At 40.0% G+C, this 21,062-nt stretch overlaps 3 protein-coding genes across 3 annotated transcripts; all 3 read right to left on the bottom strand.

The window, feature by feature from the left end:
• Positions 1-3,930: 3,930 nt before the first annotated feature.
• On the bottom strand, positions 3,931-8,906 carry adisspa (adipose secreted signaling protein a). The gene is made up of 5 exons (XM_076091288.1): positions 8,888-8,906; positions 7,375-7,511; positions 6,896-7,049; positions 4,572-4,697; positions 3,931-4,031 (listed from the first exon to the last, which is right to left on the bottom strand). The coding sequence occupies exons 1-5, from the start codon at positions 8,904-8,906 to the stop codon at positions 3,931-3,933; spliced, it is 537 nt and encodes a 178-aa protein (XP_075947403.1).
• Positions 8,907-11,641: 2,735 nt separating this feature from the next.
• Positions 11,642-13,982, bottom strand: LOC142949434 (GTPase IMAP family member 9-like). Its single transcript, XM_076091069.1, has 2 exons — positions 13,689-13,982; positions 11,642-12,958 (listed from the first exon to the last, which is right to left on the bottom strand). The coding sequence occupies exons 1-2, from the start codon at positions 13,702-13,704 to the stop codon at positions 12,024-12,026; spliced, it is 951 nt and encodes a 316-aa protein (XP_075947184.1). The 5' UTR covers positions 13,705-13,982; the 3' UTR covers positions 11,642-12,023.
• A 4,531-nt stretch (positions 13,983-18,513) lies between these two features.
• LOC142949433 (GTPase IMAP family member 9-like) lies at positions 18,514-20,606 on the bottom strand. The gene is made up of 2 exons (XM_076091068.1): positions 20,470-20,606; positions 18,514-19,964 (listed from the first exon to the last, which is right to left on the bottom strand). The coding sequence occupies exons 1-2, from the start codon at positions 20,483-20,485 to the stop codon at positions 18,895-18,897; spliced, it is 1,086 nt and encodes a 361-aa protein (XP_075947183.1). The 5' UTR covers positions 20,486-20,606; the 3' UTR covers positions 18,514-18,894.
• Between the last annotated feature and the right edge of the window lie 456 nt (positions 20,607-21,062).

Here is a 21,062-nt window from a genome sequence, read left to right as displayed (position 1 = left end):
CATATATTTTTAAATAGGTGCACAATATGATGGGGAACGTGATCTGAAAGGGTGAAAATTGAATTTCTACTTTAAGGGACCCCTTTTCTTTCATTGATTAAACTAACCCCTGACTAAGTGACATTTTTTATTGATATTTAATATGATATTTAATACAATAAGTGTATAGCACAATATACTTTACAATTAAGGATGAATTTTGAACACGTCATTTCCTGTGAATGTTGCATCAAAGATGAGTTTTCATTTGTATTTACTGAAGTCTGCAGATAGGCAATATTTCTGTTCCAACCTTCAGATTCTTCAGGTTTGGCCCGATTTAGTCCGGAGAAAGAATTCAGACACACTGGAGTAGAGACTCTCTGCTGAAACCCAGGGCAACAGGAAAATGCTTTTAGGCTGAGTGAAAGCATGCGCTGTGAGGCTCCAAATCTTATGACACACTAGAAATCAAAAACATTTGATGGAGGTTAAAAGCTACTAGTCGCATGTTAACAGCATAGCATACATGGCCACAGATAGCATGTTTACACGATGGATGTTTTTTGAGAACAGAATAGAATTAAAGATGGAACCCATTTATCCAAATTAACACACATGCCAAAAATGTTTTCAGGCTTCCTCTGGCGACCATGTTTTTGGGCCCATAGAGCATAGGTACTAGAATCCCTAAAAGTTACATTGCACATGAATTTGATGCATCAATGTCATGTAAATAAGTTGCTGAGTAATATTATGCAAGTGAAACCATTTTACAACAACACTTTCGGTGGTAAGCAAAATATATAGTTTATAAACCAGACAAGAATCAAATCAGTCCAAATACGATTCCCTCATTGTAAGCAATTATGAGAAAAAGGATGTTAAAGCTAAGGGTCAATCAGATGTCCTATGCTAACATTGGGGCAGTGACGTTGGTTGTACCACTGCTCTGGTTTAACATGGATATTACACAGTAAACTATGACTTCATGACTTTATACTTTTTATAATATTTCTGTCCAAGTTGGTATTTGATTAAAAAACATTTAAGGCAGTGAATGTGTATCTATTTTTACATATCTGATGTCAGAAAAATTGTTGAGTCCACAAGAAGCATCAGAAGATATAAGAGGCACCTATGGCAGATACATTTACTAAATGAAACAGAAAAGGGCATGAGCTTGTACAGTACACATGTGAGAGGAAGCTTTATTGACATCAAGTGAACAAGCGGTATTGTCTTGATGGGCACAAGTGCAAAAGGACACAAACATATGGTGACAGGTCACAGTCAGAGCACCACATACAGCAGCACTTCCACCATCAACAATGTCTAAACAAACAGGAAATGTCTTCGCACTTGTCATGTTTGGTCGTTAATGTGTCTTTAGATCAGAAGCATTGGAGCTCCATTCTAACACTTCCAGTAAACATTCATGTTGAGTAACAGGCCACTGGTGTTACTATGAAGCATACTAGCCTTAGCTAAGCTTTGCTAAACGGCCACTTGGGGTTGAACAATTTGAGGGAAAAGATATTGTGATTTAAATTGCAATTATTGTCAATAAAAATTTCAACTTCTAGGGCCAAATCAACTTGACTAGTGACATAAACAAAAACTGATCTTACCTTTAGTAAGTATGATGTAGTAGTACACTGCTAATGTGGTACTGGTATAATTTACTTATTTTTTTAATATAATCGTCAATGTTCAAAGGTGATGTCATATTCATTGATAACTTAGTTATCTACCTTAGTCCAAGAGCAATCAGACCGAGGACCCTAATGATACTGTTGACAGCTCTGTTCTCTCTCTGCTTGAGCTAACGTCGCTGTTAGATTTGTAGACTGACGGGTCAAACTACTAAACAGACATAAATCCTGGAGGTTTTGACTCAGAGCTTTAATGGTGAACAGCTTTTAAGTACATCATAGTTTGGAGCTGAGCAGCCTCTGACTAGTACAATCAGCCGCTAATGGGCTAGCTGCTAACTGCTCATCTGAAAACTATGTGATGCAATTAGCTACATTTTCTGGGGACAGTTGTCATTGCAGGTTGCTAAGGTATATTTAGTAGGTTCCATATTTATTAGGTCATGTCTTCTAGTCTAAATAAATGTCACTACTTGTGATAAAAAAATGCACTCTTTCCAGTTAAAACAGGAAATGACTCAACATGTTTGCACCTCCAGTTCCCTCATCCTCCTTTAGCTTAGTGGTGGAGACGTGAAGTCATGTGACCGTGTTGTAGTTCCTTTATAGCCTAACGTTAGCTTTTTATGTCTGCTGATTGTATTCATGCTTCAAAAATCATAAAAGTGGTGCACATTTATGAAAATTATCCTGCTGAACAAAACCTGTAAGTATCGTAAACACTTTTTCAGAACTTAAAATGTCTTCGTTATTTGGTCGGGGCAGTTGAATTGGTTACACTTTGTGACATACAGTATTAATCATGCAAATAAAGGGGAAAACTGCAATCTTGTTTACTGTTACAGCATTAATAGTATATTTAAAACACCTCAAACATGATATATTATTGTAATATTTGATGTAAGCTGTCATAATACACATGAAGAAGGCTATGCTGATGTCAACAGAAAAGATGCTTAAGGCAAATAAATGTTTTTTGACTAAACAGAAAATGTAAAGTACTCTTAGGTATAAAATATAATATAATAATAAAATATACCAGTAATGGCATTTCCTGCCCAGAGATAAACTGTTTGTCTTTTCTGTTCAGATTCTGTTCTACAACACAATCAGTCAAGTCTTTGGATAATACTTTCTGCTTATTAAGCTGACACATTCTACTAGTATCGTGCTGTTTAACGTTATACTATACATATTATATTTTACATGTTACATTTCCAGCCACAGTTAAAATACATACAACAGACAGTGTAGTTCTATGGAAATCTTTTCATCTATGGCTATTTAGAAGTACAGGAATAACATACCATCATGTCACCTGATAGCACAGGGTGGACTGGTTATCAAGGAAGCTGCTGAACAGTCAAGTGCCTCTTATTGCAAACAGTGCCATGTTGCCACAGTGCACTTGAACAAGTGTCGTCACTAAAGTCGAATCAATTCTCCTTCTACAATGACATTAGTATTGGTGCAATAATGAGGTGCAGTAAGAGGTGGACGCCATGGGAAACAGAGTGTCATCCTGCACAAACCCTGCTAACTACATCTCGTAGATTTGAGCTAACTCTATATTGAGATTTGACTTATTATGTATTTCATGCTTACTGGCTGCAGGTAGTCAACATAAGAGAAGACGTCAGACATGTGAGTGACTCCAGGCCAGCTGGCTCTGTCTTTGAAGCCTTCAAGTCTCTAACAGAGAAATGACTGCCTTTGATCAGCAACACTCGTGAAACCACCACTGACATTTTGATGAACGGGGACATTATGAGAACATCTGAGTTTTTCTTGCTTGGACTGCTTTTATTTTCAGTTACTTTACAGTCTATTACTGTATGTGTGGCTCTGATCATCACTTTTACTTTTCCAAGCTGTGGCTTGATGTGTGTGTGTGTGTGTGTGTGTGTGTGTGTGTGTGTGTGTGTGTGTGCGTGCGTGCGCGTGTGTGTGTGTGATGTGTACGCTGGCTCCTGTTGAGTGCTGGTGGCTGTACCTCCACCAACAGAGGCTCCTGGCTATCTGAACTGATAAAGGCCCATCCAGAGCTGCAGACTGGTTTCAACCTGTTTTTGTGGAAGAGCCTCATCATCAAGCACATATTTTATATGACACTGTTTTTGACAGGTTCTCATTTTCTGACAAATATTTAGAAATGCCACAATAGCAAAACATAGCATCACAGACCCATTATTTCCTAGTCCAATAAAGTGGTTTCAAATTTGGTGTTGGGCCCTGACCCAGACTCTGAATAACGCTGTGGTAGACACATGTACATTATGTGTGTGTATCATTTTTATCATATCCTCTCACGGTCGTTGCTGTCCTTTCTGTGGGTGTGTTTCTGAGCATCCAGACACCTCACCCCCTCCAGCAGCATGGGAGTCCCATGATGTGGGTCTGTACAGAGGGAGAGAAAGGGATGAGGGCAAGGGAGAGTTTGTGTTCACTCCTGGTATTACAGTCTTTGTGCGTTACTTCCTGTATCAGGACACTGCTGGGTGCATTATGGAGCTTAGAGCATGGCCACTTACCAGAGAAAACATTTTAATCTTTTTTTTTGGGATGTCAGGTCTCACTTAACTTACTGATGTCTCTGTTCCATTAGTGTCCTAGTAAACCATGACAGTGTGACAGTGAGCCAGCATGCACAACACCAGGACCCTGAAACTGAAGCAGCTAAACTGAATTCAGTCATCATTCATTTTATTTTTGACACCTGTGCTTTTCCTACTGTAACATGTCAAAATGTCCTCTGTGAAACGGACCTATCACTCTGCTCCCTCCAGCACATCAACCTCCTCCTTATGTGTTGGAGTCAGTGTTCGTATATGTGTGTATTAGTTCCTAAATCCTCAACAGAAACTTCTCAGAACATCAAACTCAGTGTGTGCGTCTGCGTGTGTGTGTGTGTGCGTGTGTGTGCGCGCTAGCACATACCGATGACCTTGGCCTGGAATCTGACCTTCAGACTGCTGCCTTTTCTCCCTCTGGTTACCAGAGTGATCTCCTCCTGCAGCACCCCCTCCTGGTGAGTCCTGTACTCACACGTTACCTTTACTCCTCCTTTAAGAGAGGGAGAGGATTTATCAACATATACATTTACTTACACTGTTCAGTTGCGTCTTATCAAGGAAAGACATAAGGGTAGGATGAGAGACGCACGTTGTATTTTCTACTGGTGCTTCAGATGCACTTTGAAACCGTATTTGTCTGTGCAGGATATTGATCCCTCAGCTCTGCATCAAAACAGTTTCTTCTGAACATATATATATATATATTCTACATTCTACACATATTGAACAACTACAGTCTCTTGATGTGTTGACAGTGTGCCAGTGGCTCAGACTCATTGGATATGTTTTTGCTGATGAAAGAAGTCCATATGAAGACAGCCAGAGTTAAGGCCTTTACACAGCGCAGGCCTGACGAATAAACCACACAAATAACACAAAATACTTAGCTGCAAATAAGTCTGCCTTGAAAGGAGTACTAAAGTGTGCCGGATTACAGAGTCTGCCTGTTGTTGTACACTATGGTGTGTTTTGAATACGTCCATTTCACAAAACGTGATTGGTTGATGCCTTTACTTGCAGTGCGAAAGCTCCCAAAAAAATTCCAAAAGCTTTTTTCAGTGCGTATATAGAGTATACTACGTATATATAAAGCATGATGATGGTAACAATAGTTTGAAAATTGATATTGACGTGGGAAATAATGGCACAAAAAACCACACTCAGTGTGTGAAGACTATTCACACACTTACTAGTGGAGCAGTCGGGCTCGGCAAGGGTGCAGGATTTCAGCTGTCTATAGCACCTCCTGAGGATGCTTGCTGGAGGGAGCAGTAGGTACCTTACAGTGTCCTATAAACCCACAATGCATCTGGACCACACCCTCAGCTGAATAGCAAATGGACTGCACTTGTATAGCGCCGACGACTCAAAGAGCTTTGAGAGAATTGTAATTCACCCATTCACACTCATTCATACACTGATGACCGATGACAGGAGCTACCATGCCACCTGCCTACAGCTACGTGAGCAAACCTCATATTTTTCCAAGATTAAGGCCGTCATTATTCACGTGGTCATGTATTTTTTCTTGTTGTAATTCAAATTTGTAGAATATGTTTGAAGACAGTTGTTTCCCACAATGCACTGTAATACCTAGTGAATATTGATACTCGAACCGATACTGTGTAGTGAAATACCAATGAGGGAAAAGTAGTTAATTCAAGAGTCTACAGCCATGTGAGCAGCTCTGTACACAGCGGTGCTTTGAGCTAAATGCTACTGTAAGCATGCCAACATGCTCACAATAAGAAATCAGCTTGTCAACATTCTCTGGTCTCTATGTACAAATATTTTATATGATCTCAGTTATCTCAAACCTAGTTTGCCCCATCTGTATCAGCTGACATACAGCGATACAGCTGTATCTGCAATAAGCTAAGCTAGATCAGCCTCAGCAGTTTATCTATCACCAAAGTCAGTAGGCTTCATCCTCCTCTTCCTCCTCCTCTGTATACTCTACCCATCTGATAGTTGTTGAGATATTTCAGTTTGGACAAAAGTGTTGGACTCACTGGCCAACACTGCCACAAAGGGACTACAAAGATCCTGGGTAAAAGAGAGGTATGTGTCAGAGCATCTTTGCTAAACTGACAGCAGTGCTGCACTTTCACACTAAGCCACCAGCTCCACCCAGGCTCCATATTTTTGCTTAGCTCTGCATTTTCTGTCTCCAGTAACTGATAAGCTGGTGGTGAGCCATCCGAAATCATTGGCCTAATTAGAATACAGGCAACCATTGATCACGTCAGTAATCTAACTGTAAACCTGCATGTGTTTCTAAAGAAAGAGGCGAGTCTGGAACCCCAGAGGTCAGCTCTTATTCCCCTTTGTGTTCGTGGATCTGAGTGTGTTGTAATTAGAACCGCTACTAATGCACAGGCTCTTGGTTACTGCCTGATGACGACAGAGTTTTAACGTCTGAATAATCCTGAAGAGAGGCAGGAAGATAGACTGCACAATGAGCCAATCAGCACGCTGCACACAGCCAGTCTGGCAAGCCATCATGGTAGACCAAAGGCAGAAAACCAAACATGGTGTCGACTTCCACACCACAACCAACCATTCACTCATCCATTCATGCATGGTCTCGAAGTGAGATCACAACCGTCACACATTGAGACTCTCTGATCTTCACAGATCCTGCCTCCTTAAGAAAGGCGGTACACTGTTCTGCATGCCTGGACTTACCCTCCACTGTGGAGTTAATACGATGGACCCGCAGGTTGGGGAACCTCCGAGTTGGAGAGGAGGAAGGGAGACAAGAGAGCTCTTTGCCCAGAGTGGGGACATCTGGGACGGTGAAGACAACCTCATAGCAGTGGTGGCACTTCAGGAAACCAGCCTGGAGAGAGAAACGACGGAGTAGAGTAAAGAGTAAAATAGAACGTTTAAAGGGCTAACATGCTGGAAACAGCTGTCTGCTGTGGCTGAAAACAACACTCTGAGAGCGCCGACAGTGACCCAACAGTGAAGTTGCAGCCGGAAAGCTACACAATGAGCTGAAGCTACAAAAGCTGTGTAAAGCCGAGGGGAGCAGCAGATTCAGCTGATGATTCTCTGTAGGATCATCACTATGAGTGGCCCCTCTCACACTGTCACATTACTTTGACGTGCCTTGAAACAGCCCCTCTGATTCCATGTTCTCACACCCTCACACATGGACACACCTTTACCAAGTAGCTGCCATCCTTCTCTAGGATAGCAACGAGAGTGCAGAGGTTTGACTCGTCGTCTCTCCGTGTTGGAGAGCCGGGGGGCTCGTTGTCGTCAGGGAAATGCACCCCACAGGCCTTGGAGGTGGAGCCTGGTGATGGGGTGGAAATACAGGGTAAATCATCTAGCAACCAAGGCAGGAAGAATTATGATGATGTGATTAAGAATAATGGCTAAATACGAGGACCTATCTGCAAGAAAGCAAAAACAGCATTGTGTATTTAAAAAAAACTGAAGATGCAAACAGAGATGAAGGAGAGCAGATTTGAGTCAACAGAAACATCTCAATAAATAATAATAATAATAATAATACATTTTATTTATATAGCGCTTTTCATAAAACTCAAAGACACATTAAATCATCATATATAAAAGCAATACACTAAAAACATAAAATACACAATAGTGGTCACACATTAAAAGCAGTTTTGAACAGGTGGGTTTTGATCTGTGATTTGAATATGGAAAGTTCAGTGCAGTCTCGGATGTGTGTTGGGGAGAGAGTTCCAGAGGGAGGGGGCAGATATGGAGAAGGCTCTGTCACCCCATGTCCGGTGCTTGGTCCTGAGTGGAAGAGACAGGAGGTTGGCATCAGAGGAGCGGAGCCGACGGGATGGAGTGTGGTGGTGAAGCAGGTCGGTGAGGTAGGAGGGGGCCTGATTATGGAGGGCTTTATGAGTGAGGAGAAGGATTTTGTATTGGATCCGTTGTGGGACGGGGAGCCAGTGGAGGTTCTGGAGAACAGGGGTGATATGGTCGCGGGAGCGGGTGTGGGTGAGCAGGCGAGCAGCAGAGTTCTGGATGTACTGGAGTTTATTTAGGATTTTGGATGATGTGCCGTGGAGAATGCTGTTGCAGTAGTCAATTCTTGAGGTGATGAATTGAATTGAAATGAATCTCTGAATTATCTCCCCCACTCACATTATAAGTGATCTGAGAAAGTGTTGTTCTGTAGTATGCTGCACAGTAAACTGTTGCCCCGTGTTGTAAGTCTAATAAAGGGAGGCTAGAGGGTGTGTTACATCATCAAACACACAGATGCAATGCTTTGAGGACAAAGTGCTCAACCTGTGACTTCTGACTCTGTTGTGGTGGTGCAGTCTGGTCGTACTCTGGACAACAATCTACACAAAGTCTAAAGTAATGACAAAGTGAAACAGAAATGAAGGAAGGGAGACATCATTCTACAGCTCCGCTGCTTATTTCTGTGTATTATCGCTGACATAACCTTTTTCCACTGTTTCCTGTGGATCCCTGCGTACGATGTCTCAAGTACACCAGCTAGGCTTCCAGATGTCAAATAACTGTATGAAGGCCAAACTACAGCCAGTCAACTGTAGCATTCACACACACACACACACACACACACACACACACACACACACACACACGCACACACACACGCACACACACACACACACACACACACACACACACACACACACAAACACACAGTGTCAAACCTACCTTTTCTTCCTGTTGCCATGGTAATGCGGTTAGGAATTGGGAAGTGTCAGACAATGCCTGAGAGATGTCATCACTGACCTCCAGAGTATGAGGACAGACAAAGACAAGAGAGGACAACAGAGAGAGAGACGGTGCCATGCCTGTGAGGTCTGACAGTTCACAGTAAAAACTCATATTTACAATGTTTACTGAGGTAATAAATCCAGAGAGAAGTAGAGTCATTTTCTCATAGACTTCTATACACCAGAGGAGTCGCCCCCTGATGGACAGTAGAGAGAATGCAGCTTTAGGACAAGAAGCATCGGCTTCATTTTACAGAATCGGAGGTCAGGAAAGTGAAAGAGCATCACTTGCTCATTGCCGCACTGAAGGTGTCCTAAAGCAAGTCCTAACTGCTCATTGGTCAACAGATCAGACTATGGTTGTTCTTGTCAAGTTTTTTAAATCAAAAATCAAATGATGTCTTTATGAGGGGAAATCTTTGAAGTTGCAATACAGTAGTGCAGCTTTAAGCTTCTAGTCCGTGGGTGACTAAGATAGTGAGGAACTGTAATAAGAAAGACAGACATCTTATTTTGTAAATAGCATATGGGATGAAATGCCATTTAGATCCTGCAATAATGCATTCTTTATCAAGTTTAAATTGTTTTCATATAATGGTACTTCTCGCTCCAAAAGGTATTTGTGAACATTTTATGTCAATACAAATCACTAACAGCTTTTCTTAGCCAGAACAAGTCTCTTTGTAATCAGATGTTTCTCTCTCATCATGTGGCTTTAAAGTATACAGTGTCCCTATACATAGTACCGACTGCAGCTACTGAGAAGAAAACAAACTAATATGTTCTCCTTACATTTGTGATTGTTTTAACCACGATGAAAAGAAATGAGGTGAACACTCCTGATTCACTTGGACCAAAGTAAGGGGCCTGGGCCTCAAACATAGTCCCTTCATAGTCTACAGTGAAGCGAGGAGGACGTCTCCTTCATGGCTACACCTCTGCTCACAACGCACGAGCATCCCTCCTTCTCAACTGTACGTGACGTGTTTGAGCACATCGCACTTAAGGCGCGGTCGCATAATGTTAGAATGAGCCATACTGCACGCACTGGCAACAATATGAAAGTGTCTCGACCGGTCAAAGCACAGACACACGAGCATCTCTCAAAGGCGCAGTGAAATGAGATCAATCTATGACCAATACGTACCGCTGAGTTCGATGTGCCGGACGTTGGAGGAGCCTCTCTACATGAATACATTCATCTATTCATAAAACCATGGGGACACGCCGTCTGTCCCCTCACAGCACCGACATCTGTCCCGCTGAAGCGCTGCCACAATGAAGGCTACTGCGTTGACCAGACAGAGAGAAGGCTCACACGTCTTTCATTTGCGCGGGCGTGTGCTTTCTCGGCGGACACGCGCATGGCATCCGTGTCTAGAGTCCTTTTATTTGTACCACAGCTTTTGACCAAGATTATATCTTTGACCTCTGTTCAACCATTCAATGCAGGATTTAAGTGTGACAAATAAATCAATGAGGTAGGTAAATGATGCTTAGTGTTTAAAAAGAATAAGCCAAACATCTCTTTATTGTTCAATTGTCATTATTTATTGCCTCATGATCAACACATGCTCACTCTTCCATGTAGGAATGTTTGGTTCTAAAATTACAGAGAAATAACAAGTAAATACATGATGTACAAAACTAGGTTCCAAATTAACCATCAAATATCAGATGAAATAAACAGCATTAAATACATCTGCATTAATAACCTAGATAATGATAATTAACAAAGACACAGAACTAAATCTATGGTTTAAATACATGTATACTGCCATCTACTGGTAGAAAGGGTGAACACGTTTATGCTGCGTCTCCTTATACAATCTATACATTATAATAAAACATAAAACGAATAAACATGGTATTTCTGTATTTTCGTTTTTTCGATTAAACGATAAAACAATCTATTAAAACGTACATAAACCACAATCAGCATATGTTCAGTTTTCATAAAATCAGAATTATCATAAATTTCCGTGTTTGCTTTTTGTTATTTTCCATGTTGCATTTTGTGTGTGTAGTCATTCTAATTACTTTTTTACAGTCTTGTCTTTCAACATTTTTAAATTGTCGAACATCATATTTGTCATTCATGGCACAATTCAAAGGGGATCAACTCATTATTTTACTCTCGCCATTGACTACGTACATACTTTTCCCATTGTGGTCGACCTGAAGGGGCAGGACTTCGCCTCTTTAAGTCTGTGTAAAAGAAATGAAAAAAAGCAAGACCAGGCAGCAACCTCCGGTTCTGAAAAGTGAAGCCGATGCAGAAGTGCCTTAAACGTGTGTCCCTCCTGTGTGAACAGTCTAATTAGACCTAATTTATACTTTTTAATTCATAAGTTTGTGCAGAGCTCCCACTGAGCCGCAGAGATGGTTTGTGAACTTCCAACGCGTCAGGCTATAGTTGATGGGGTTTATTGAAAGACATATTCATACCAGGACAGTATAGCGTCACATGAATGCAATAATAGGAGTAAAACATATAGAATATAAATGTCTCCCTTTTGTTTTCAGCTCTTATCTCTAAGGAGAACACAGGGAAGGTGATTTCCAGAGCAACTTTAAAACACACAAATATATATGTGTGTAAAACTTTTTCATATATGTGTCAAAGTTTAGATGAAGACTTGTGACCTTTGAACTCTTGGTAGAACAGTTAATCATGACTTTGAAAAAGGTCTGGTGTTAATATCACATGTTTATTATTAGATCACTTTAGCTTATGAACACTTACAGCTTTACATAACATGTGAAAAGAATGCTTTGACTTACTTCAGTTTTGATATATTTTAAATGTTAATGATATGCATACATTTATGAAAAGTTAACTTACACACTGAATACCTCCTAAGACCACATTAAAAAAAATCATATTGAGTTAGCCTGACTACCAATAGTCTCTAGCTCTACTTAGATACATAGCATTAGCTTCATTATCATTCATTCTGATAATTAAAAAAGGGAAATGTAGATTATAGTTCTGTGGATGAAATCATTTTTTGTTTCATATATTCCTGTATGTGTTAGCTTCTGGAGGGTTACTCTGTAGTTTAACTGAGAAATCAAGATGTGATACAGCTAAACGATTTTAGCTGTTCCTCAATTGTATTCTTCATGTCTTCCATCTCCTTTTCCTTTCTATCTCTCGTTCTCTCTGCTTCTCTCTCCCTCTCTCTCTCCTCATTCATCTGCTGCCTCTCCCTCTTCATTTCCTCCTCTCTCTCTGTCCTCTCCCTCACTCTCTCAGCCTGGAGTTGGTCATTCATTTTTTTCATCATTTTTTCACATTGTTCCCGTATTTTCCTCTCCCGTTTCTCTTTCTCTTTGTGTATTTGCTCTTCTTTCTCTTTCAGGATGCGTTGTTGCTCCTCTTCGACTGCCCTCTCTGCCTGTTGGAACATCTCGTTGGTGTAGTGGCTTCCTCCGTTCTTCCGGGCTACCTTTCTGATCTTCTGGAGCAGCTCAGTGACCTGAGAGCGATCCTTCAGCTTATTATTGAAGACATGGTACTGGCCATTACATCTGTCCACAAGTTCCTGCAGCTCTGAGCATTCCTTCAAGAAGTCCTCAATAGATGAGTCTTCAAGAAGGTCACCATGAGTAAAGAGCACCATGCTGTATCTATCTGCAGTCTGGCCAAAGAGTTCTTGAATTCTCTGCACTGTCTGCTTTTCCTCTTCAGTGTATCTGCCCAGCTTGATGACCACCAGGAACACATGGGGTCCAGGAGCAGCATAAGAGATGCACTGGCAGAGATCTTTAGATGTTTTCTCCTCGTTAAACCTGGTGTCAAAGAGGCCTGGGGTGTCGATAACAGCAACCTGTTGTCCATCCACCACAGCGTCGCCCATGGAACAGTCTACAGTCATAGAGTTGGCACTGCACTTTGATTTAAAGCACTTTCGTCCCAGAATGGTGTTTCCAGTGGCACTCTTCCCATTCCCAGTCTTCCCCACCATCACTATCCTCAGCTCCTCATCATTTTTTCTGCTGCTACCTGTGTAGAAGAATGAGTGACACTGAATAACACTCTTGTTGCAGACTTTCATTTGAGACAAATAAATGTTCTCATCTCGCTTTCTCTCCATCATCTCACGTGGCTTCCATATACTGTTCAGTTCACCACTTACAGGAAAAGGCAGCAGGTCCTTAAACTACCCCCTCTGTCAGCTGAAAGTGGAACTGCAAGGTGGAAACCTGTCCACCTATCCAGACTGACACATTTCTTTGAGGGTGTCTCAGATTTAAAAAATAAAAAATATTCTTGATAAAATAAAAAATGTCATAATAAAACTGTTTGTCAGTCACATCATCAAATACATCAAAAAAAAGGCTCAACTGAACCTCCCTCCAAAAGACAATTCAACCTCCCTACCAAATAACAATACAATAATAAAAACAGAACAAATTAGCTTTTGACTCAGATTCTTAAGAACAAAAAACTGCATTCGTCCGACTTAACTATGGAAAAACATTTTTTTTTAAATTTTCTAGTGATGAAGAAATTATGATTTTAAGGGAAAATAAGTATTACAGAATGTGTATAAGGTTACAAGCTTGGTACTAAAGTCAGAAAACTAAATTTATTTGCAGTTCCCATTAAGTCTAATACAGTATTAGTTCATAGGAGGTATAGAGGAACATTTCATAAAATTTGATTCAGCAGTGAGCACTGCTATCAACATACAATAATTTACTTTAAAACATAGATACAGTTTCCGGCTTACCGATGTTTCTGGCCATGTTTGTGTTAAAGAGTGGAGTAGATACTGCAGCTGAAGTTCAGACAGTTCAGAGAGTGTCTCCTGCAGCTCTGTTAGAACAAGCCTTTACTAAACCACACCCACAAATAGAAAGGGAAACTAAAGCTATTTATGGAGGTTTCGGTTATGGAAGGATTTTTAATAGATGAGAATATATGCTAAATACAATATAGTCTTTAACCATTTTGGATAAGTTTACGGAGTCTTGTCAAAGAAAGCAAGAGACAGTTATTCTTGATGAATTAATCAAGATAGTATTACTATTAGCTTAAACAATCTCACAAGCTTTGTCACATAACACATTCAGTTATTACCAGAGCTTTAGTGTAGTAAACATTTTAAAGAGTACTTTCAAATGTTTACACCATGATCCCTTTCCAAAACACATCCATGACCCCAGGGTGAAAATATTGAGAAAAAAGACAATAATTTAACTATGCATACAGTTATGATAATGACTTATATCCCAGATAAATATGGAACTTGTGTGGAGAAAAGTGTTTCTCAATGACCACATGCTGGCTTATTTGTCACAGCGTTTCCTATAACTTAACTTTCCTTTGCAAGTTCCCGCTGTTGTTTGACTTGTATTTTCTCTTTGAATTCAGCCTTTCAAAGAAGGTTTATTCAGTCTGACAGTTTGTCCTGTTTATCTGACTTCTGTATCAGGACCTGCTGTACTTTCAGGAAAGTCCCTGCATTACACCTTAAACATTGGTTTCCCCTTCCTGAGCATTTACAATAAATGGCAGCACTTCTTTAAGCAGCACAAAGCTCCCCCTCCCCTTCAGTATTTACAATAAATGGCAGCACTTCTTTAAAGCAGCACAAAGCTCCCCCTCCCCTTCAGTATTTACAGGAAAAGGAAGCAGTTCTCTTCAATTCCATGTGATATTTTGGACTTTAACTTGTTCATCGACCTATATGTAATAAATTATACAACGATTAACAAGAATGACATGATTCATAGGTCAGGGCTGCAAGACATTGTGAGGCAAGTTTATTTTAATATGACATACTATACATAAAGACAATTCAAAGTGCCTTTCAAAATGTATTAACCACATTAACCAGAACGTGCATCAATAGAAATGAATATAAATTACTGTTCAAATTTGAGAAAAGAGAGACTTACAAGACAGTAAATCTTTACGTTCTTTAGTGCTTGAGTACTTAAGGTTTAGTCCACTCAACATATTCACACAGAGGACATATTGCTCTGACATCGTGATCAGGGTGGGAAGGAATTCCAGTCTTCCCATCACTATCCTCAGCTCCTCATCATTTTGTTCTGTGTGGAAGAATAAATTAATGAATTAATTATAATTTTCATATCACCCGTTTTAACTGTGTAATTAATGCTCTCTACACCGACTGCAGCTACTGAGAAGAAAACAAACTAATGTGTTCTCCTTACATTTGTGATTGTTTTAACCACTATGAAAAGAAATGAGGTGAACACTCCTGATTCACTTGGACCAAAGTAAGGGGCCTGGGCCTCAAACATAGTCCCTTCATAGTCTACAGTGAAGCGAGGAGGACGTCTCCTTCATGGCTACACCTCTGCTCACAACGCACGAGCATCCCTCCTTCTCAACTGTACGTGACGTGTTTGAGCACATCGCACTTAAGGCGTGGTCGCATAATGTTAGAATGAGCCATACTGCACGCACTGGCAACAATATGAAAGTGTCTCGACCGGTCAAAGCACAGACACACGAGCATCTCTCAAAGGCGCAGTGAAATGAGATCAATCTATGACCAATACGTACCGCTGAGTTCGATGTGCCGGACGTTGGAGGAGCCTCTCTACATGAATACATTCATCTATTCATAAAACCATGGGGATACGCCGTCTGTCCCCTCACAGCACCGACATCTGTCCCGCTGAAGCGCTGCCACAATGAAGGCTACTGCGTTGACCAGACAGAGAGAAGGCTCACACGTCTTTCATTTGCGCGGGCGTGTGCTTTCTCGGCGGACACGCGCATGGCATCCGTGTCTAGAGTCCTTTTATTTGTACCACAGCTTTTGACCAAGATTATATCTCTGACCTCTGTTCAACCATTCAATGCAGGATTTAAGTGTGACAAATAAATAAATGAGGTAGGTAAATGATGCTTAGTGTATCAAGTAAATACATGATGTATAAAACTAGGTTGCTAATTAACTATCAAATATCAGATGAAATAAACAGCATTAAATACATCTGCATTAATAACCTAGATCAGGGGTCTTCAGCGTTTTTCAGGCTAAGGACCCCCAAACTGTTAGAGAGATGGAGCAGGGACCCCCGACTATATATATTGTATAAAATTGTGTTTTATATTAAACTGGACCTAGTACCATGAATACCTCTTCATTGTGCATTCAATACTAAGCTATTTGAATAATACAGGTTCATATATTCATGTTTTTATTTTAAACATGTGCAAGGTACAGTGAGTAGGGTGGCCGTGCCACTGCCATTTATAAACATACCTTGTCAACTGATACCAATGCCAATATCAACATTGTCCGTCAATTGCATGATAATCATGCATACAAGCTATTCAAATTAACGTTTTCATTTTGAACATAAATGTGGAAACGAAAATGAGTGATGGCCTATTGGTGCCACTGCCATGCATAAACATACCTGTTATCTTTCATACAATACTGAACTATTAAAATAATGGACAGATTCATGTTTGGAAAAACAAAAAAAAAAAAAAAACATTTTTAAATGGTCTAATCAACCAAAGATTTCGCGGACGTTGAAGACCTCTGACCTAGATAATTAACAAAGACACAGATCTAAATCTATGGTTTAAATCAGAGGTAGCCAACACGGTGCCTGCGGGCACCTGGTCGCCCGCAGGGACCATGTGAGTCGCCCGCAAGGCATGTTCTAAAAATAGCACTAGGTCCCCATGGAGCTCCGTCTAAAAATTGTAGTTTCTGTCCTTTTTTAATCAAAAACGATTGCATTCATGTCGATTTTAAAAGGAAGAGGCCGCACCGCACTAGGTTTTCAGGTTCCGAATGGCGGGCGCTTCCCGTTGGCACCGGACGCACCGCACCCGCCGCGATCGCACACCGTCGTCAGGTCCGTCAGTCCTCGGAACAGGCCGCGGGGCAACAACTCGTAGGTGGCGGGGGTAGAGGCGAGGCAACGCAGTACGATCGAAAAGGCCCAGACTAGAGGTTTGAACGCAGGCGACCAAAGACGCTCGCGTGCCTCGGAGGGTTGGATCCCCCCTCGGCTATAGACAAGACTTTTTACTAGTTTCTTCGTGGAGAAAAGGGTACCCAAAAAAAAGCTGGTGACAACAGACTACAGGCCGGCATGCAGGCTTCATTGCGCAATGCAAAGTTGACCCAGATTTCCCAAAATGTGGTGATTAGTATTAATGTAATAGGATTCATTTAAACATGTGAAAGAGTTGATTTTTTATTATTCTACATAACTGATCATTTGTATAAACATGGGACAGAGTTCATGATTTATTCAAAAATGTTACGAAGGTAGTGATTAGTACAAACCAAGATGTGAAGATATGACAGTTAGTGATTTCCTAAAAATTTTTAGAAGTGATAATTTTTACAAAAATATAACAGGTGTGATTTTGAACAAAATACACAATCATTGTTAATAATTATTGTGAGGAATAATTAACATTGACATGTGATCAGTCTCTTCACATATATTATGATTATTAAAAGGTGATCTGTGCAACTTTGTTATTCAGGAAGTTTGTATCAAACAAGTAGCCCTTCGTACTACTCGGTACCCTTGAAGTAGCTCTCAGTTTCAAAAAGGTTGGTGACCCCTGGTTTAAATACACGTATACTGTCATCTACTGCTAGAAAGGGTGAACACGTTTACGCTGCGTCTCCTTATACAATCTGTGCATTATATAAAATGAAAAACGAATAAACATGGTATTTCTGTATTTTCGTTTTTTCGATTAAACGATAAAACAATCTATCAAAACGTACATAAACCACAATCAGCATATGTTCAGTTTTCATAAAATCTGAATTATCATCAATTTCCGTGTTTGCTTTTTGTTACTGCATGTTGTAGTTTGTGTGTAGTCATTCTAATTACTTTTTTACAGTCTTGTCCTTCAACATTTTTACAACAAAATGCAACTTTCTTGATGTGGACATTTTTTTAAATTGTCAAACATCATATTTGTAATTCATGGCACAATTCAAAGGGGATCAACTCATTATTTTACTCTCGCCATTGACTACGTTCATACTTTTGCCATTGTGGTCAACTGGAAGGGGCAGGACTTCGCCTCTTTAAGTCTGTGTAAAATAAATGGAAAAAAGCAAGACCAGGCAGCAACCTCCGGTTCTGAAAAGTGAAGCCGATGCAGAAGTGCCTTAAACGTGTGTCCCTCCTGTGTGAACAGTCTAATTAGACCTAATTTATACTTTTTAATTCATAAGTTTGTGCAGAGCTCCCACTGAGCCGCAGAGATGGTTTGTGAACTTCCAACGCGTCAGGCTATAGTTGATGGGGTTTATTGAAAGACAGATTCATACCAGGACAGTATAGCGTCACATGAATGCAATAATAGGAGTAAAACATATAGAATATAAATGTCTCCCTTTTGTTTTCAGTTCTTATCTCTAAGGAGAACACACGGAAGGTGATTTCCAGAGCAACTTTAAAACACACAAATATATATGTGTGTGTGTAAAGAACTTTTTCATATATGTGTCAAAGTTTAGATGAAGACTTGTGACCTTTGAACTCTTGGTTGAACAGTTAATCATGACTTTGAAAAAGGTCTGGTGTTAATATCACATGTTTATTAGATCATTTTAGCATATGAACACTTACAGCTTTACATAACATGTGAAAAGAATGCTTTGACTTACTTCACTTTTGATATATTTTAAATGTTAATGATATGCGTACATTTAATATTATGAAAAGTTAACTTATACACTGAATACTTCCTAAGACCACATTCAACAAAATAATATTGAGTTAGCCTGACTACCAATAGTCTCTAGCTCTACTTAGATACATAGCATTAGCTTCATTATCATTCTGATGATGATTAAAAAAGGGAAATGTAGATTATAGTTCTGTGGATGAAATCATTTTTTGTTTCATATATTCCTGTATGTGTTAACTTCTGGAGGGTTACTCTGTAGTTTAACTGTCTTAGAAAATAGATTTGACCCAGCTCCAACCTTTTTTGAATCCGTTAACTATGACATCAACAACTGAATCACTCTCCTCAGCTTCCTTTCTGGCCTCTTTTTCATGCTTTGCCTGCAACTTTTCTCTTTCTTCTTTCACTTCTCTGTCACGCTGTTCTTTCATTTTATTCTGAATTTCTTCCATCTCCCTTTCTTTCTCCTCTCTTTCTCTCTTTCTCTCTGCTTCTCTCTCTTTCCTCTCCTTCTCTCTCTCCACATTCATCTGCTGCCTCTCCCTCTTCATTTCCTCCTCTCTCTCTTTCTTCTCCCTCTCTCTCTCAGCCTGGAGTCGGTCATTCATTTTCTTGATCTCTTTTTCATAATTTTCCCGTATTTTCCTCTCCTGTTTCTCTTGCTCTTTGTGTATTTGCTCTTCTTTCTCTTTCAGGATGCGTTGTTGCTCCTCTTCGACTGCCCTCTCTGCCTGTTGGAACATCTCGTTGGTGTAGTGGCTTCCTCCATTCTTCCGGGCTACATTTCTGATCTTCTGGAGCAGCTCAGTGACCTGAGAGCGATCCTTCAGCTTATTATTGAAGACATGGTACTGGCCATTACATCTGTCCACAAGTTCCTGCAGCTCTGAGCTACCCTCCAAGAAGTCCTCAATAGATGAGTCTTCAAGGTTGTCACCATGAGTAAAGAGCACCATGCTGTATCTATCTGCAGTCTGGCCAAAGATTTCTTGAATTCTCTGCACTGTCTGCTTTTCCTCTTCAGTGTATCTGCCCACCCCGATGACTACCAGGAACACATGGGGCCCAGGAGCAGCATAAGAGATGCACTGGCTGAGATCTTTAGATGTTTTCTTCTCATCAAACCTGGTGTCAAAGAGGCCCGGGGTGTCGATAACAGCAACCCGTTGTCCATCCACCACAGCTTCGCCCTTGGAACAGTCTACAGTCAGAGACGTGGCACTGCATTTTGATTTAAAGCACTTTGGTCCCAGAATGGTGTTTCCAGTGGCACTCTTCCCAATTCCAGTCTTCCCCACCATCACTATCCTCAGCACCTCATCATTTTTTCTGCTGCTGCCTGTGTAGAAGAATGGGTGACACTGAATAAGTCCTTTAAACTACCCCCTCTGTCAGCTGAAAGTGGAACTGCAAGGTGGAAACCTGTCCACCTCTCCAGACTGACACATTTCTTTGAGGGTGTCTCAGATTAAAAAAATAAAAAATATTCTTGATAAAATAAAAAACTGTTAATAACAATACAATAACAAAAACAGAACAAATTAACTTTGACTCAGATTCTTAAGAACAAAAACTGCATTCATTATCTATGGATAATTACTTTTTTTTAAATTCTCTAGTGATGAAAAAATCATGATTTTAAGGTAAAAGAAGTATTCCAGAATGTATATAATGTACTAAAGTCAGAAAAACTAAATGTATTTGCAGTTCTACCCATTAAGTATAATAAAGTATTAGTTCATAGGAGGTACAGAGGAACATTTCATAAAATTAGATTCAGCAGTGAGCACTGCTATCAACATACAATAATTTACTTTAAAACATAGATACAGTTTCCGACTTACCTATGATTCTGGCCATGTTTGTGTTAAAGAGTGGAGTAGATGCAGCTGAAGTTCAGACAGTTCAGAGAGTGTCTCCTGCAGCTCTGTTAGAACAACCTTATATGTACTAAACCACACCCACAAATAGAAAGGGAAACTAAAGCTTTTTATTGAGGTTTCGGTTATGGAAGGATTTTTAATAGATAAGAATATATGCTAAATACAATATAGTCTTTAATCATTTTGGATAAGTTTACGTAGTCTTGTCTTAACAAAGAAAGCAAGAGACAGTTATTCTAGATGAATTAATCAAGATATCATTACTATTAGCTTAAACAATCTCACAAGCTTTGTCACATAACACATTCAGTTATTACCAGAGCTTTAGTGTAGTAAACATTTTAATTAAAGAGTACTTTCAAATGTTTTAAACCTTGGTCCCTTTGCAAAGCATCCATGAATATTGAGAAAAAAGACAATAATTTAACTATGCATACAGTCATGATAATGACTTAGTATATCCCAGATAAATATGGAACTTGTGTGGAGAAAAGTGTTTCTCAGTGACCACATGCTGGTTTATTTGTCACAGCGTTTCCTATAACTTAACTTTC

The sequence above is a fragment of the Anarhichas minor genome, unplaced genomic scaffold (assembly GCF_050575085.1).
Source record: "Anarhichas minor isolate MPS153535 unplaced genomic scaffold, ASM5057508v1 ptg000014l, whole genome shotgun sequence".
NCBI classification, from domain to species: Eukaryota; Metazoa; Chordata; class Actinopteri; order Perciformes; family Anarhichadidae; genus Anarhichas; species Anarhichas minor.
The sequence above is the reverse complement of the archived record's forward strand: the minus strand, read 5'-3'. Positions and strand labels throughout refer to the sequence as shown.